Genomic DNA, 18,711 nt, shown 5'->3' with positions numbered 1-18,711 from the left:
CTGTGGGTATGTTTTGAGTGTTGGGGGCTGTGCCAGTGATGGACAGTGCATTGGAGAATGGAGTCGTGGAGCCAGGGCAGAATCCTGGCAAAAGACCATGGCCTTCTGGAACAGGACAGGGAGTGAGGCCTAGAGAGATCCCTGGGACATTTGCAGAGTAGGATTAGAGGATGTGGGGTGAGGAAGAGACTTCAACCAGACCTGAGACCCTGGACTCTGATTAAGCCCACTGGGTGGATTGCGATGCAGAGGATTTGGGACAAAGGAGATTTTAGGACTTAGGAGAATGCTGCTCCTGCAAAGTGTCAGCTGGCTGTTTTCCTGCCATTTTCTGGGGAACTTCTCCTGCATTTTTATGCCAGGGCTTTGCCAAGGTATTTTTAGGCAGTGACTCAGCAGGGAAGGCTTTTCCAGAATCCCCACCTTAAGTGAATGGTCTCCACCCCCGATTTCCTGAGGGCAGCAGTGGAGCAGAGACAGGGCTCTGTGCCGGCTCAAGTTCTCCTTTGGAGGTAGAGTTCACAGGCTGCAAAGTGGGGAACCTTTCCAGAAGACAGTTCCAACCACTGACTGTCAAAAACTAAAAAGAAAACATTTACATGAAATGTCAAGATAGAGAACTCCACAGTCAAGCCTTGATGTTCTGGTTTCTGAGGCCTCAAATGCCTGCCTTCTTCTCCTGTCCAAATCCACCCCTCCCTGCCCTCCTCCAGGGTGTGATCCCACCCAGCTCAGCCGCTTCTAGGTCCCCATTGCTGAAGCCCAAGAGCCACTCAGATCAGCTAGACCTCTTGCCCCGTCACAGCTTTTCAAAATACTACTGGGAGTGTCTCTTACAGATACCAGTTTTTCTTTTTCTTTCTTTCTTTTTTTATTGAAGTATAGCTGATTTACAAAGTTTCAGGTGTATAGCAAAGTGATTAATTTATATAAATATGTGTGTGTGTATATATACATATGTATATAAGTATTCCTTTTCATATTCTTTTCCATTGTAGGCTATTAAAAGATATTGACTATCGTTCCCTGTGCTATACAGTAGGTCTTTGTTGTTTAGCTATTTTATATATAGTATTGTATATCAGTTAATCCCAAATTCCCATTTATCCCTCCACCCCTCCTTTCCCCTTTGGTAACCATGTTTGTTTTCTATGTCTGTGAGTCTAATTTTGTTTTGTTAATAAGTTCATTTGTATCAAATTTTTTAAAGATTCCACATATAAGTGATATCGTACAATATTTGTCTTTCTCTGTCTGACTTACTTCACTTCGTATGATAATATCTAGGTCCATCCATGTTGCTGCAAATGACATGGATGAGTAATAATTTATGGCTGAGTAATATTCCACTGTGTATACATACCACATCTTCTTTATCCATCCGTCGATGGACATTTAGGTAGCTTCCATGTCTTCGCTATTGTAAATAGTGTTGCTATGAACATTGGGGTGCATAACCAGTTTTTCTTGATATGAAATAAATACTTTTCACTAATGAGTTTCAAGTATATGGTATATTCAGACTCATTTTCTCTTATAGAGCTGCGGAATAAACACAATAGCTCCATAAACCAGGGATCAGCAGACTTTTCTTAAAGGGCCACATATGAAATATTTAGGCTTTGCAGGCCAGAGAGTCTCTGCTGCAGCTACTCAACTCTGTTCTTATACTAGAATTCAGCCAAAGACAATACAACAATGTATGAGCATGGCGATGTTCCTATAACACTTTATTTATGGATGCTGAAGTTCAAATTTCACATGATTTTCACATGCCATGAAATATTCTCCTTTTGATTTTTTTCCCCATCTATTTGAAAATGTTAGATCCATTCTTAGCTCACAGGCTGTACAAATAAAGGTGATGAGCCAGGCTTGGCTCCTGGGCCTTGGTTCATCCAGCCTTGTCTCCATCCTCTAGGCTGAAGGATATTCTGCTTACCCCATGCTCTAATTCCTCATCAGTCTTCAGGTCTTGTCTGAAGAAGAGTTTCCTAGCATTCCCCAGTTCTGCATTGGGTGTCCCTTTTCTACATTTCCATGAAGTCTCAAGTCCTGGACTTCCTTGTCATCGCACTAACCACACAGTATTGTAATGACTTGGTAACATTTGAGTCTGCACAGCTCTGTCACTCCATGAGGACAGGGATCCTGTGGGTCCCTCAGGTTCACTGCTGAAACCCCAGTGCCTGACATAGTGTCTTGCACCTAGTAGGTTCTCTCAACACATTGGTTGAATAAATGATTGTGTGAATATATGAATGAATCTCAGGCCTATTTTAAGCTCTCTGATAGATTAAAGAGATCAATGGGTCATAGCTATAAGGAGTTACCACATGAAAAACTAGAGACTAAGTAGAGAATGCTCAATTGTACTAAGTGACTTGGAGAAAGAAGAAAACAATGAAGACTAGAATAGTTTAACAGGCTGATTCGAAGAGTAGATCTTAAATTTATCTTTGAGGCAGTTAGGTAGAAGAGATAAAGGAAAAGGTGTTGGGGGTTATTATTCCAGAAGGGGGAGTTGCAAAAATATTTTGGTCAGATACACCTTTATCAGACTCTACTGCTCTGCAAAATTTCTTTTTGGAATCTGGGATCTTATTCAGTGGATCACCAAGGGGGAGGTGAAGAGAGTTCTGGAGTTTTGTTTTCAAAAAACATTGTTTGTTTTTTTCCAGAGATACAGATGTGCACACAGTAGCCTCCCTGCTGAAGCTCTACCTCCGAGACCTCCCAGAGCCAGTGGTCCCCTGGAGCCAGTATGATGGGTTCCTGCTCTGCGGGCAGCTCATGAATGCAGATGAGGCAAAGGTTTGTATCTCAATAGAGTTAGTTGTCCTGCTTCAGAAGAAGGTGAGGGTCACTGAACACTGTTCCGGTAGGCAAGCAACAGCAGGTCATGGGTGAACCCCATAACTTTGGGTGAGATACTTTGTCAAACTGGAACTCTCAGCAACAAAAGTCCAATGAAGCCAATCATGGTGACAGCCTTTATGCGATGTTGCACTCCAACAAAGTACTGGACTATCATTAAATACCCCCAAGTCACTCTAAAATTAGTAAGAGAATGAGGATGCTTCTGAGAAGGGTTTCAAGCAATATGGCCTTGCTAAGACCCGCTGGGACAAAAAGACAGACTGACCCACCTGGAGGGCAGGTGAGAGGTCCAAATGTTCTAGATCTGTGATGACCATGCGTGTCACGCATGGGTAAAGAAACACATGTGCCAGGGAGAGGAAGGACGGAGCTTTTCTTGCTTCCTTTCAGCTGCCTGTAGGGTCTGCAGTCCCCATCTGCAGCATCATGCAGCTCCTCACCAGCAGGAATTTTGATCCTTATGTAAATTGTTTCCTTAAAGCCCTTATCGTCAACATGTTAAACAAACTAACTAACCAGCAAAAGAAAATCTGACTGACATCAAACTAGCCAACCAGCAAAAGAAAACCTGACTGACAACAATAAAACCATTATGGTTTTGAACCAAGATTTGCAAAACTAAATGGCCTATGAATGCATTTGTGACACAGCTAATAAAGAGGTCTAACTGCCCACTTTGGGGAAGTTAGTGTTTAGCACTACTAAGTTAAAAGTTCTCTCTGGCAAAGTGGTGCACAGAAAAACTTGCAATGAATTTAACTTTGATTTTGCCATTTAGCAAATGATGCATCTTCTGAGAGACTCAGTTTATTTACTTAGCCCAAGAGAACTTTCTACAATGATGGAACTGTTACATAACTGCACTGTCCAATGTAGTAACCACGAGCTATATGCGGCCACTAGGCACTTGAAATGTGGCTAGCACAACTGAGGAACCCAATTTCTAATTTTATTTTATTTTATTTTATTTTATAATCATCACATGTGTCAAGTTGCTGTTGTATTAGACAGCACAAACAGACACATTTCATAATAATAGGATCGTTTTGAGGACCCTGGGATATGTGTCACAAGTGAGTGACATTTTAAAATTATTGATTCAAGGGGATGTTTAGTCTCTGCTCTACTTCAGAATTTATTATATAGTATGTGTGTATGTATATATATATATATATATATATATATATATATATATATATATATATAAAATCATTGAAGAGATAGTGCCCTAGCCCTGGAAGAAAGTACAGCTGTGAGAACTTCTATCCTGATTAAGAGGGAGGAGACTCACAAATTAAGTAGATCCTGGTACAAGAAAAAAGGTGGTTTTACATTTTAGCATTGGGAAAGAAAGAGCATGATAAGGATGCAACTACTGCACTATAGCCTTTGTAGCTATTTTCCAACACAAAAATTAGGTTACATGATCTAATTTTAGGATATTTTGTGTATGATTAAAATAGGGTTAAAATAGGATTTGGTAAGTCTTAATTTATACAGGCATATCAGCTCACCTTTGCAAAAGTAATACAATTTTATGGAATAAGGTTTAAAAGTTGGCTAAAAAGATAAATGTTTCAGGTGACATCTTGCCCCACAGCTTCAGGGAAAGGAAAGGAGGTCCATGGATGCAGTTCTGACAAGCAGACTCCCACCCCTGAACTTCCTTGATTTAGACCTGCTTCTCCCAACTTTTCTCGATCTCAACATATTTGAGAGTTTCTAATCCATGGTAACACAGATCTGGACAGGGTGAGGGATCACAGCCTCTCTCATGGGTGAAAGCGTGGCAGACAGATGCTGGGAGGCATGAGTCTAAAGCAACCTTTGCAAAGAATTTACTTGACTAAACTGAAGAGGAGGGAATCAGTATGAAGCAGGCATTCTAGATCCAGTGGGGCTGTACCAAGTCACTGCATGCAGGCCGACACACCATAGGGTGCATTTTCTCCTGGAGGAGCTGCTCAGGTTTGAGGAGAGCCTGTGTGTCTCATGAGCACTGTTGCCCTTTTACAATCATGGTGTTGTAGACATTGACTGCAGTCACTATAGGCACTGTGAGCAAAAAGAACAAAGAAAGTTCACTGTTCTTCCTCTTCCTGGCACTTGAATTCCTTGTATGACTGTCTCTAACATTCAGTGTCATCATGAAGCTATAACCTTCGGACCTCTCACCTGCCTTCCAGCTTGGTCAGCCTGTCCCTGGGTTCTAGCAGCTCCCAGCAAAACCATATCATGTGAAACCTCAGTTCTCAGAAACATGCTCCTTCTCACAATTCTTTTAAAGTGACTTGGGGAGCATTTGGTTCTGGTTGAATTCCTTATTGGAGAGTTACAGCTCAAGCATTTATTAAGCAAACAATTATTATGAGTATAGTTATCAAGTAGTTCTTGCCTTAGAGTAGCTCTGAGTCAGGGAGGAGGACATAATCGCAGATGAATAAAAAAATACAAGGTACCAAAAACAGTGAACCTCTCCAGGCTATTCTTGCAACTTCCTGTGGATTTATAGTTATTTCAAAATTCGAAGTTTTATAAAAATAAACAAATGGGACCTAATGAAACTTAAAAGCTTTTGCACAGCAAAGGGAACCATAAACAAGGTGAAAAGACAACCCTCAGAATGGGAGAAAATATTTGCAAATGAAGCAACTGACAGAGGGTTAATCTCCAAAATATACAAGCAGCTCAATATCAAAAAAACAAATGGCCCAATCCAAAAATGGGCAGAAGACCTAAATAGACATTTCTCCAAAGAAGATATACAGATTGCCAACAAGCACATGAAAAGATGCTCAACATCACTAATCATTAGAGAAATGTAAATCAAAACTACAATGAGGTATCACCTCACACCGGTCAGAATGGCCATCATCAAAAAATCTACAAACAATAAATGCTGGAGAGGGTGTGGAGAAAAGGGAACCCTGTTGCACTGTTGGTGGGAATGTAAATTGATACAGCCACTGTGGAGAACAGTATGGGGGTTCCTCCAAAAACTAAAAATAGAGCTACCAAATGACCCAGCAATCCCACTACTAGGCATATACCCTGAGAAAACCATAATTCAAAAAGAGTCATGTACCACAATGTTCATTGCAGCTCTATTTACCATAGCCAGGACATGGAAGCAACCTAAGTGTCCACTGACAGATGAATGGGTAAAGAAGATGTGGCACATATATACTATGGAATATTACTCAGCCATAAAAAGAAATGAAACTGAGTTATTTGTAGTTAGGTGGATGGATCTAGAAACTGTCATACAGAGTGCAGTAAGTCAGAAAGAGAAAAACAAATACCGTATGCTAACACATATATATAGAATCTAAAAAAAAAACCCCAAAACAAAATTGGCTCTGAAGAACCTAGGAGCAGGACAGGAATAAAGACACAGACATAGAGAATGGACTTGAGGACACAGGGAGGGGGAAGGGTAAGCTGGGAAGAAGTGAAAGAGTGGCATGGACATATATACACTACCAAATGTAAAATAGATAGCTAGTGGGAAGCAGCCGCATAGCACAGGGAGATCAGCTCAGTGCTTGGGTTAGGGAGGGTGAGAGGGAGACAGAAGAGGGAGGAGATATGGGGATATATATATATATATATGTATAGCTGATTCACTTTGTTATACAGCAGAAGCTAACACACCATTGTAAAGCAATTATAGTCCAATAAATATGTTAAAACACACACACACACACACACACACACACACACACACACACCACAACTATGGGAACAGGAGTGACTGCCAAAGTGTTGCTTCTGCAGAGATGCACCAATTATGCTCCAGGGTCCCATTGCTGGCAAGTGAGCAGGCTCTTTTACTGGCATTAAAAATCTCTTCCCAGGCTCAGCAGGAGTTGATGAAGCAGCTCTCCATCCTTCCTCGAGACAACTATAGCCTCCTGAGCTACATCTGCAGGTAAGAGGCCCCTGGTATAAGTTCCATAATTTTCAGCCACACCAGAAAGAATCTCCCAGTTAGAGGAGGAAAGAGTATCTCTGTGAACTCAAGAGATTCTGTTTCAGACCTCTGGAAGGTCAACTCTTTTCACATAGCACTGAGGTAGTTTCCTGTGTCCCCAAGATAATTGAAAGGATCCCGGAAAATCGAATCAGCATAAAAAGGAAACATGCTTCCTCCTTCAAGCCTGCCCCAGTGCTGCCCAGGGTCCTGGGACAGGCATTAGAACCCAGAATCCTTATCATATTTCTAGAATTATCTCCCATCTTCCTGTCTCTGGACCATAACTTAGCATCCCAGAGACATTTATTCCAGGCCACCTTTCTTAATTCCCTTTCTGAGGACGGACCTTCTATGTGCTGTCTCTGTGGCAACACATAGCATGTGGATTGTCCCAGATCTGGCTGAGTTGGGAGCCTGGATCTCCATGTCAGACATAGCTGAAATTTATCTTTATTTTTAAAAAATTTTATTTATTTTATTTATTTATTTTTGGCTGTGTTGGTCTTTGTTGCTGCATGCGGGCTTTCTCTAGTTGCGGCACACAGGCTTCTCATTACTGTGGCTTCTCTTGTTGTGGAGCACAGGCTCTAGGCACATGGGCTTCAGTAGTTGTGGTGCACGGACTTAGTTGCTCTGCGGCATGTGGGATCTTCCCGGACCAGGGCTTGAACCCGTGTGCCCTGCATTGGTAGGCGGATTCTTAACCACTGTGTCACCAGGGAAGCCCTATTTTTAATTTTTTAAAATAATTTTTCATAGTTTCCAGATGATAAAAAAGTTACATGCTTGATTTGGAAACTAGGAGAATATAAAATACTGTAAATAAATGAAAATTTCCCCAAATCCCCTCACCCAGAAAAAGTCACTATTAATATTTGAATGTGTTTCCTTCTGAATGTTTTTGTCTCTGTGATAGATCATCTCATGCATCAATATAAATATAGGGAAACAATTTTTATACCAAATTAGAAATGTATTTTTAAATAAATAAATAAATAAATAAATAAATAAATAAATAAATAAATATATATATATATATATATATATATATATATATATAATTGTATCCTGCTTCTTTTGGCTAAATGTTGTATTGTGAGCATTTTCCTAAGCCACGAAGTAGGATTATACATGACTCCATAATATTCCATAATGTTTCCTCATTTGGACACCCCTCCCCTGCCACTTATTTGATAATTTCTCTGTATTTGGAATTTTATGTTGCTTCAGCCGATTCACTTAAAAATGTTTTTTAGAGACAGTATTTAGAAGTGTTTTTTTCTGATGTTTTCAGGTTTTTAAGATAGTGAATCTGAGAGCTTCATTCCTTGAATAGGTGGGATTACAGCAAAAATTCAGTGTTAGTTTTTGAGCACTTGCTGAGAATTTGAGATGCTTGGTGGTGTAACCTGAGGTTGAGAGCAAGGAGGCACCATGAGTTCCCATTTCTGAGATCTTCCCGATGAAGTTTTCTTCTCTGGAGACTCAGCTGGAATAGGTGCTGAGAGCCTATCAGGACCAGGGATAGTCAAACACCCATTTTTAGTCCTTCTTGTCTCCTCTTAGCTCCCTGAACTGGACGCTGCCTCCTGCCAATGTGACTCCTCACCCACCCCTGGCCCCAGTGCCACCATCAGCAGTTGGGTTGCTTGTGTCTCTTCTTCCTTGGTCTTGAATCTTTCAGGGGGAAGCTAAATTCTTGTAGTCAGAGCAGACTGATCCCATTCCTGAGACCAGAAGGAAAGAGTTGAGACCCACCTCTGGGATCCTGTGGGTACCTGGAAGTGCTTCCTTGTGGCAACTTCCTGTTTCCTACTCTGGGATTTCCTGGTTGCCCACAGGTTTCTCCATGAAATCCAGCTGAACTGCGGAGTTAACAAGATGAGTGTGGACAATCTGGCTACTGTGATTGGTGTGAATCTCATCAGGTCGAAGGTCGAAGACCCTGCTGTGATCATGAGAGGTACGCTGGTCCTGTGGTGAAGCTAGGGGCAGAGGAAGTAAAGACAGTGACATCGCTACCAAATTGCTCTGCAATTTGCCAAGCATTTTCCGTTGATCATCTTGTCTGAGTTGTAAAATAGCCCTGTGAAATAAGCAGGGAGGAATTATGTTCATTTTCCAGGTCACAGCAGAGCAGAAGTTAAAGATTTACCAATCATCACACAGTATGATAGGCTAGCACGAAAACAGTTAGTTAGTGTTTCTTAGTCTTTTAGTAATTTTACACATCCTTAGCCAGAGAGAGCAAACAAGTGTGATTTTATAAGACAACTCCCAAAGAGGTTACTTGTAAAGCTGCGCTAAAAAGACTTCTGAGGTAGTGTCTTGGTTCAGTGAACAAGAGTCCTGACACAGAGTACTGATGTCTGCCATAGTTTGGGGGAGGCAGTATGCCTGGTATGCATTCTCTATGCATGCAATAAGAAATCAGATGTCATATTGAGGATCACATCAAGAGAGAAAGATGTCTTCATTTTCTTTCTTGTCATATGGCCTATAACCTGATGAAAGACTGATCCAGAGGACTATAGGCCGAAAATAACCCTCTTTCACCCCACTGCCATATCCTTCTATCCCATCCTATTCACCACAATCTCCTACCCCAAGCAATTAAGAAGGGTCCTGTGAGGAGCAAATGAGGTCCTTTGGGGCCATGTGGTTTTAGAGTCAAGTTTAGAGACATCTCATGGGTGGAGAACCTTGAGGACCACCTGCCCTCTGCACCATGGTCCAGCACTACAAATCTCTTTCTTCTTTCTTTCAGGGACTCCTCAAATCCAAAGAGTGATGACCATGATGATCAGAGACCATGAAATCCTCTTTCCCAAGTCCAAGGATGCACCCTTGTCACCCACTGCCCCCAAAAATGACCCCAAGAAACCTCCAGTGGCACGAAGCTCTGTGGGCTGGGATGCCACTGAGGACCCTCCAATTTCTAGGACAGACAACGTCAGTAACATGGTAAGGTGCAGAGACCCTTCCTCCTTCCATCCGACTCTACCTTCAGTCCAGGTCATTCCATGTAAGAGTTGCTCTGGAGTGGCGATTTGGGGAGTCCTGAGTAATGCTGTGGCAGTGGGCACAGCCGATATAGACCCATTTGAATGAATCTTGAAAGCCTGGCCTCTTTCAAAATCTAGTTTCTGTTGGTATCCTGGAGGTGGGATTAGTGACATATGTGCCCATCCCCCGGTGACTAAGCAATGGGAGTCCTCACTACAGCCCACTCTAAACCCTTTCAAACTCAGTCCAGGGAAGTTCGATGGGGAAACTACATACCACAGTGTTAATGTTCTAGTGAGAGTTGTTGAAAATTCCGGGTGAAAGTCCAGAGAGAACGGTTTCCTGCTAAGCCATGAAACGTGATTCCTTTCTCAGAGTATGTGATATGTTTGTGTAATATTTCTCATTCCCTGATAAGCTGTCTCAGCAATGTCAACCCCCTCATTTGTACTGAAGGGTTGGGGCTCACGTTCACAATGTCAAAAAACTCTGCAGACTCTGAAGTTTAGACTATTTAGGCCAATAATTTACAAAGCTCAAATATTTTAACATATTTATAGAGGCAAATATTTTTTAAAAGAACGTGTGAACTTTATATAGCATCTTAATTCTTTATGTGTGGTCAAGGAATGAATGTAAAATTTCTAGTTCGCCAGGTAATGTCAGTTGCCTACTGTTAATCCCGAGGATGATTAAGAATGTATTGGAAAAAAGATGGTGGTAGTTGTGATTTTTCTTGGGTGACGCCTGTGTGGACACAGTGCATTTACTAATACTCTAAAATCAAATTAATATTTTAAAATGTTTATACTTCATATAATGAAATCATCCTAGACGTCTTTGAGAGTAGCCATCGTTGTGCTCATTTGACAGGTTTCTGTATTTATTGTAACAGTATGAGCAACAATGGACAGGCAGTGTGCTGGGAACCTTAAATAGATCACATCTGGAGTCCTCACCGTTACTCTGTAGGGCAGAATTTATCATCCACATTTTATAGCTGAGGTGCTGAGTCTCAGGGAGGTTGACCAGCTGTCTCAAGATGACAGCAGTAGAATGGTAGAGAGTGGGACTTAGATCTAGTTTGCACCTCAGGGCCCAGGTCCTTCTGATTCCAGGTGGGGTTGCCAAAGCAGGTGATGAGCTAGAAGCATCAGACAGACAGCTTGAGCCCTGATTTTCTCATTTTAAGGCTCAATCATTTTCTTTTTAACTTAATCTAAAAATATATATGCATGACTCAAGAAAGTCAAAACAAAAGAAAGAGATATGTTTAGAACTGCTGCTCCTTCTGCTGTCTTCACCCACCTTATTCTTCCCTGCCTTTATCAGTTTCCTTTTTATCCTTCCAGTGTTCCTTTATGCAAATATAACCAGATATGAGTGTAAATTGTTATTTACCTCCCTTTTTACACAAAGCGTAACATGCTCACTCTCTCCCTCTCCACACACACACACACACACACACACACACACACACACACACTACTGTGTATCTTGAATTTTTCTGTTTTACAAATACCTTGGAGACCTTTTCATGTCAATACATAGGCAGTACCTCATACAACCTCAAGTTTCTGACAGATGTATGGTGTTCCATTCTGTGAATGTACCGTGATCTACTCAGCCAACCTCCATAGATGAACAAGTTTCTTTTAATCCTTTGTACTACAAACAAGGATGCAATGAATAACCTTGACCATGCTTCATTTTGTGCACAGGCAAATATATTTCTGGGATAAATTCCTAGAAGTATGATTGCTGAGTCAGAGGGTAAATAGATTTGTAATATGTAATTTTGATTAAAATTGTTAAACAGTGGTTGTGCCATTTTGCACTTCCACCAGCAATGCATGAAATAACCTATTTCCCTATAGTTTCGCCAGCAGAGTGTGTTGTCCGATTTTGGAGGATTGCCCATCTGTTAGATGAGAACTAATATTTCAGTAATTTTAGTTTCAATTTGAGTTTTTCCTGTTATAAGAGTATTCAAACATTTTTTTTTTTAATGTGTAAGGGCCAGTTGCATTTTTCCTCCATGAACTCTCTGATCTTGCTCTTTGCCCATATTTATATTAGTCTTTTTCTTCTCAATTTTTATGAACTTTATGTATGCATTACGGAGAGTAGCCTGTTGTCTGTGATATACATTGCAAATATGTTTGTCAGTTTGTCATTTCATCTTTGATTTAGCATGTGGTGGTTTCTTTGTTTTATTTTTAATTTTATGGGTCATGGAAACACATGTGGATTGAATTTATCAAATTATTCTTATATGGCTTCTGGATTGGGGTCATAGTTAGAAAAGCCACCCTCCCGCCCCCCATTCTAAGGTTATAAAAGAATCCTAGTTTAGGGCCCCTTACCACAAGCAAACAATTGATTTTATTCAGCAGTTTACCTCTAGAGCATGAGTTCCTTCAAGTATAATATCTTTTTGGAAAAATGCCACACAGATAATCAACTAATGTGACAAATTAGGAGATGGTCTTCTAATTGAGTTTCATAGATGTGTGGCCAGGAGATACTTTCTTTCAAGTCTCTAATCCTTATCTTGGGAACGTGACACGTGTGGGAAAAACCCATGTAACATCCGTGGTCACTTTTTTCTAGGCCAGCGACTCAGATGCAACCAGCCCCACTGGACGACAGCCAAGTGATTGGTGTCTAGAAGACAAAGCATCCAGGGAAAAGCCAGGAGATTGGAAGCTGCAGTCACGAAAAAGGACTCAGACACTCCCTAACCGGAAATGCTTCTTGACATCAGCTTTGCAAGGATCCAACAGCTGCAAAGTAGAGATCTTTAAAAATGAGTTCTGGTCATCTTCTTTGGAGGGGAAGGCAGGGGATGGGCACAGGAGAACGATATCTCAAGGTGTGCCACAGTTTTTCGACTCCCAGCGGACTTCCACCTACGATAACGTCCCCACCCAGCCGGGGTCCCCTGGGGATGAAGCCGGTACGCTATCATCCCAGGTCTGTGACTCCAAGAGAGATGCTCTTGCCAGCCTAAACTCTGAAACCGAGCCTGGGAAAAAGAAGTCCGGAGAAGAGGAACTTGAATCTTTGCAGAGGATGGTCCAGGAGCTGCGAAAAGAAATAGAAACACAGAAACAAATGTATGAGGAACAGATTGAAAAGTAAGTCATGTCCAGAGGGCCCCGGGCAGCCACTCGCCTTCCATCTTAAAAGCAATAGGGATTGTTCTCCTCTGCCAAAGAAGTGACATTATAAAATTTCAGTTACAGAAGACGCTATCTACAGCAGTTGGGCCTAATGAGGAACAGGGCAAAGGCATTGAGGAGATGACTAAATTAGTGAAAACTCTAAGCTTTACCTTACATGCATGAAAAGTTAAATATGTAGCTTAAGTAGTTTAATCAACTGTTTCCAAACAGTGGTTGTTTAAGCATCAACATGTCTTAATGAATTCAGAGAAATTTAAAAAATTTTCATATTAATGTCATTCATCAACTCTGCAAACATTTATTGAGCATCTACTATGTGCCAGGCACCATCTCAGCTGTTAGAGAATAGCACTGAACAAAACACACAAAAGCCCTTTTGCTTATAGAGCTTTCCTTCTAGCGGCGACAGACGGAGAATACAAATAGGTAATTAAAACATATGCTATGTCAGATGGTGGAAAATGCTAGGGAGGGAAATAAAGCAGGGCAGGAGGTTGGAGAGCTCAGGAAGGGGTTTCCAGTGTTACATAGGGTGGCTGGGGAAGACCTCACTGAGAAGGTGACACTCGAGCAAAGGCCTGAAGTAGGGGAGGGAACTAATGAGGTCCACGTGGGAGGGGTTGGGGTGGGTTTGGGGGAGAGCAGGCAAGGCAGAGAGAACCGAAGTGCAGAGGCTATGGGAAGGGAGGGGTCTAGAGTGTTCATGAAGAGGAAGAGCGGTGGTTGGTGGCAGCAAGGGAGTGACTGATGGCAGAGGGCAGAGAATGCAGAGGGCCTGGCCAGCCACCTGAAAGCCTAAGTGAGGCAGAGCTTCTGGGGCACCCCTGACCTGACTGAGGCTTCACTGGGTCAGGATCACTAACTCCTCACGATCTCAGACTACAGGGGGTGAACGGGAGCGAGGCCGGTGACATGGTCATTGCCACCATTTCACACAAATCTCTAAGATGCTCGGACATGATATGCTCACTTGAGTAGATAAACTACTTTCTTGAAATCTTTTTCACACCACTCATTTTTCCTGAGAAGAAACCTCAATCCAGATTTGCCTAAAGTCACACTAATCAAAAGTTAGCGAAATGTGAACCTAGTGGGGTTTTCGAACGACGGGTACTTTTCAGTCCATAGAGACTCAGGTACATGAAAGGAAGACTTTGGTGAGCCTGATCCTTTGTTCCCTGCAGAGGGCTGCCCATCTAGAACAACACATAACTTCTTGTCTAAGAACCTGAAATCAGCTGTTTGTAGACTCTGAGACTTGGGCGACATCTTGGCAGTGACCAAGGCAGACCCAGAGCAGACACTGAGCCCCAGTTTCTAGCACGGGGGTCATTGACAGGGTGGGGAAGAACTGGCTGCCATTGACGTAGCTGCTCCTCCTGAAAGGAACAAAGTCTTCTGAATCCACTCTCAGGGGAGCCTCCCATTCCATCCTCGGGAGAGGAAGGAGAATTAACAGTCTACAGTGCCTGCTCTAAGCTTCATGCTTCAGACACGCCTTCTCATATAATCCCCTCAGTTATCCCGTGAAATACGTAATACCCCCATTTTAGAGAAGAAATGAGAGTTTAGGAAGTATAAAAAAGGTTGCACAGCTAGTCATTGGTGGGGCTGGGATTTGAACGTGGGTCAGCCAACCTCCCAAACCCACTCAGATTCTACCTCTCCACTGGAGTCAGTGGTCAAGATCTAGCATGGTGTCTCTTTTGAGGTTTCCCCCCCAAACAAGGAGGATATGGAGGACTCAGAGAAGAAAACTAAATTTGTAATGGGTGGAATTCCAGATGAATGAGACTAATTTGGCTTTAAGAAGAAACAGGCAGGGGTAAGCAAGGCTCTGAAGAGAGGCCGTTGCCTGCAAAATGGATCAAGGCCCTTGAAGATAGAAGCCAGAGATGGGCTCAAACAGGAACTCAAGTCTCTGTATAAAAACGAGCAGGCCGTTGGGTAGCAGGGAAGCAGCATCTCACAGAATGAAATTCTGAAGCCGCTCTCCAATCATAGTCTCCTCATAGGCCTGAAATTCCCTCCTTTGGCTCAAAAATGTCAAATGTACTCTCACTCCCAAGGGTTAATTCAGCACAGCCCGGAGGGAGAGAGATAGGCACCTGAGACGAGACTAGGATTTTGGCCAGTAACAGTGAAAATCCTGCGAATTCAGGAATCCAACAGATCCTTCACTTGGAGTGGGATTCAGAAGCAAGGGTGGGACTGGCAGGACAGTTTCTTCCCAAGGGGCAGCTCCCCCAAATTCTCCAAATCTTGCTCCCTGGGAGCCTTCATAAGAGAAGGCTCTGGTCCGTGCTCTGCAACGAAGCAGGATGAGAAAGCATGCATGTGTACACAGGTGCCGGGAATCTGGAGTCTGGATGGGGTTCAGCAGTCAGTCAACCTTTCCACTGAGCAGGACAGATGCAAGGTGATGTGGGGCTGTAAATATTAGAGGTGGTCTCTTCATTCAAAGACTTCACTGTGTGGTGGGAGATACAAAACACGAAACGACGTGAAAAGCAACACGAGCGATGTCATGAGATGGATGACAAATGACAAAAAAGGGGACAGGCTCTGGGAATTCAGGTTTACTGGGAAGTCCTCCTGTTGGGGATGAGACATAACTAGGAGGTACAGGTTTGTGATGGGTCTGGGATGTGGAAGGTAAAGTGGACAGAGGGGGTTGAGGGCAGGGCTGAAGGGAAAGTCTAGAGGTCACACCCCATCCTTTCATTCTTTTCTTTCCTTCCTCGTAGCCTTGAGAAGGAAAATTATGACGTGTGGGCTAAGGTGGTGAGGCTCAGTGAAGAACTGGAGAAGGAGAAGAAGAAGTCGGCAGCCTTGGAAATCAGCCTCCGCAACGTGGAGCGCTCCCGGGAGGATGTGGAGAGGAGGAACAAGGCCTTGGAAGAGGATGTCAAGGAATTTGTCACATCGATGAAGGAACCCAGGACCGATGCTTGAGGGTCCCAGGAGCACCACAGAGGCAGCCTGCAGAGACCCAGCAATGCTCCCTTTCTCGCTGCTAGCTGACGGCCAGGAAGTAACATTCCTCCCTAAGAAGGAGAGGATACTTTCGGGGGGAAAACATCACATTTCCCAGTAGATAAATCAGTGGAGTTTGCAGGAGGATAAAGGTGAACAGGGACTTGTGTGGACAACTCCGAGCCCTGGGGCTGTATTCAAAGGGATTGCATTATTCCACCGCGGTCTCAGGCCGAGTGAAGCAGCACCTCCCGTGGCTGAATGGCTGTGTCCAATGGAGACTCTGCTGCAGGCCACATCCCAGGACCCAGGCAACGGGCGGACCCCAACAGAGGCTGGACTGAGGAGTTGGTTCTTTGTTTCCTGTGTGGGACATTTCACCTAGTCAGATGGCCTCCGGGTGTCTCTGAGACACAGCGGCCAAAAATGATACTCAGCTTTTGATTTCTCAGCCATGGTGGGCTGTGTTTTGAGGGGCTGCACCTACTGAAGCCAGGACCCCATTCTGCCACCCCGTCCCCGCGATACACACTCTCCAGGGCTGCAAACTCGAAATTAGTATTAGGCAAAGACAAAACAAGCAGTAAACTGGATTTATGAAAGCAAAAGCAATTAGAAAATTAGATTCAAATAATAAAAAAAAAAAGCAGGGCTATCCGTACAACACCATTATGAGAGTAAAAGTCTCCCCTGCCTGGGGACAGATGCACCCCCTCTCTGGGCACATGGCTTGATGAGCAGGTCACGGGCTGCATTCCAATCCCACTTGCCTTTCACGGGCCACGATTGCATAGGGCAGGCCCACTATGATACAGCTTCCTTAGATGCTAGTTGGGTGTTTAGATAGTAACAGTCATGATAATAATATTTCTCCTGTTTCACCAAAATGCAAGTGATTTTACTCTTTAAAGGGACCTGAGGCACTAGAGAAGAACTGGGAGAGAGGCTTTCCCAGCCGACAGCTGACTTTTCCTTCTGCATTAAGCCACCCTGGCCAAGGTCCCTGGTGAGGCCCCAGCCCTTGATAGGTAGGATGGTGGAGTCTTTAGTGGTTTTTGTCATTGTTCTAGTTAGGTGGTCTCCAAGCTCTTTTGACCATGTACCCCATCAATAGAAAATATTTGAGCATACGTTCCTCAATATAGGTATATTTATTTATTTATAAATTATACACATGTACTACTGTATTGCTATAACATAAAACATACACAGGACAAAAATTGAATCATGATGAGATAAAAGCAAATATAAGTAGATATTCTCAAATGTGCTTTTAGCTCTGGAAACTCCTGGCCCAAATTCCCAGCAGGTATTACCTGTCCTAATGTTACATAGTTCATCCCATTTCTCCCATAATTTTCTTGAACTCTTGAAGCCACGTGGTTGAATTAGTGGTTTGGAATCTCTGGTTACCACAGTGAGAGTTTAGCCTTTTGCAGCATCTGTGTCTCCTCCTTTATTCCTTTCTCTCCCTTCGTTTTCTCCCTTTTTCTCCTCCTCTCTGTGTTTTCTTCACTCTGGTTATCCCCCACTGCCTGTGGCCATGACATTACTCACAGAGTGAAAGGGATGGACAGGGGGTCAGTGTTTCTCAGTCCTGCTACGCAGGCCCTGCTCTGTCCACCTCCAGCCCCCCAAGGACCAGACTGACAGAGGACTAGGATGACACCTAGAGCTCCTCGTAGAGACTTGCTTACAGCAGATTGGGGGTGGGGAGACTGATTTGGAACATTATTAAGTAAAGCAATAAAATATTTGATTTCCTGGGGTTGATTTGTGTTTCAGTTACAGAGTAGCAAACATAGAAACACTTCCTGAACACCTAATGTCCACTGATGAGTGTCTATAGTTCTGCCAGACGTGTGCCATGTTCTCCCATGGGTTCCTGCCACGGGCCCTTTGAATGCTAATATAGACTTGAGTATGGAAGTAGCCAGCTTCACAGTTCCAAAGGGAACATTTGTTTGAAGGAGCAAAGAGGAAGCCCTGAAGCCTGTTTGGTTAGGGGTCCACGTTTTAGGACCTTGCTGGGACTCAGGCTGGGTGGAAGGCCCATGTTTGAATCCCAAGCCCCTCCTGGTCAGGTGATACCTCTCATTCCACACCTTTTGCCAGAACTGCAAGATCACAGAGCAGCAGGCCCAGCATCAGAAGCCAGAACGTCAAGTCTTCTTCACAATCGAGAGGGGACCTGGCTTTTGCCTAAGCTGCTCCTGTGCCACCCTCCATACGAGGAGAACACAAGAAAGAGTTTCTCCAGGACCCCAGGCCCTCGTGAGTCCAAGAAAGGGCCAGGGAAGAAGATCTGGGGTCTGAGGCCACTGTCCTCAATGCCCCAAAAGACCACCTATGCTATGCGTGGCAACGTAGCTCCAGGCCTCACCTGGACCTGGGAGCCAGTTTCTGGAAGGCAGAACCAGACTGACCTATGTCACCGGTGCTCTCTTGGACCCAGGAGCTCCCACTGTTACCTTCAAAGCGCTGCCATGGGCAGGATCTACTGAATCTGCCTTTTTCCAGCCACCCACTCCTTCGCCTTCCCCTCTCTTCTACCGGCACAGGTGCTGAGAACTCCAAAAGGTCTGCAATATGCACGTTAAAACCCCTTGCCCTCTTCCCACCACCATTCTGCATGTCCCCTCGAGCATGGCACGTTAGGGCATTTTCTCCTAAGCGTGAGGCACA

At 43.5% G+C, this 18,711-nt stretch overlaps 1 protein-coding gene across 5 annotated transcripts in view; it reads left to right on the top strand.

Moving 5' to 3' along the window:
• The window catches only part of ARHGAP25 (Rho GTPase activating protein 25), a 92,610-nt gene extending 74,816 nt beyond the window's left edge, over window positions 1-17,794 (top strand). For all 5 annotated transcript variants that reach the window (XM_067007480.1, XM_067007478.1, XM_059078526.2 and 2 more), the window contains 6 exons: window positions 2,682-2,814; window positions 6,738-6,811; window positions 8,698-8,819; window positions 9,624-9,820; window positions 12,476-13,002; window positions 15,798-17,794. In XM_067007480.1, the coding sequence (XP_066863581.1) occupies window positions 2,682-2,814; window positions 6,738-6,811; window positions 8,698-8,819; window positions 9,624-9,820; window positions 12,476-13,002; window positions 15,798-16,005 (1,261 nt within the window). In that variant the 3' untranslated portion in view covers window positions 16,006-17,794. The remainder of the gene's footprint in view (window positions 1-2,681; window positions 2,815-6,737; window positions 6,812-8,697; window positions 8,820-9,623; window positions 9,821-12,475; window positions 13,003-15,797) is intronic.
• The last annotated feature ends 917 nt before the right edge of the window (window positions 17,795-18,711 follow it).

This window comes from Kogia breviceps, chromosome 11 (genome assembly GCF_026419965.1).
Source record: "Kogia breviceps isolate mKogBre1 chromosome 11, mKogBre1 haplotype 1, whole genome shotgun sequence".
In the NCBI taxonomy this organism is placed as follows: Eukaryota; Metazoa; Chordata; class Mammalia; order Artiodactyla; family Physeteridae; genus Kogia; species Kogia breviceps.
This window is presented reverse-complemented; position numbering and strand designations above follow the sequence as displayed.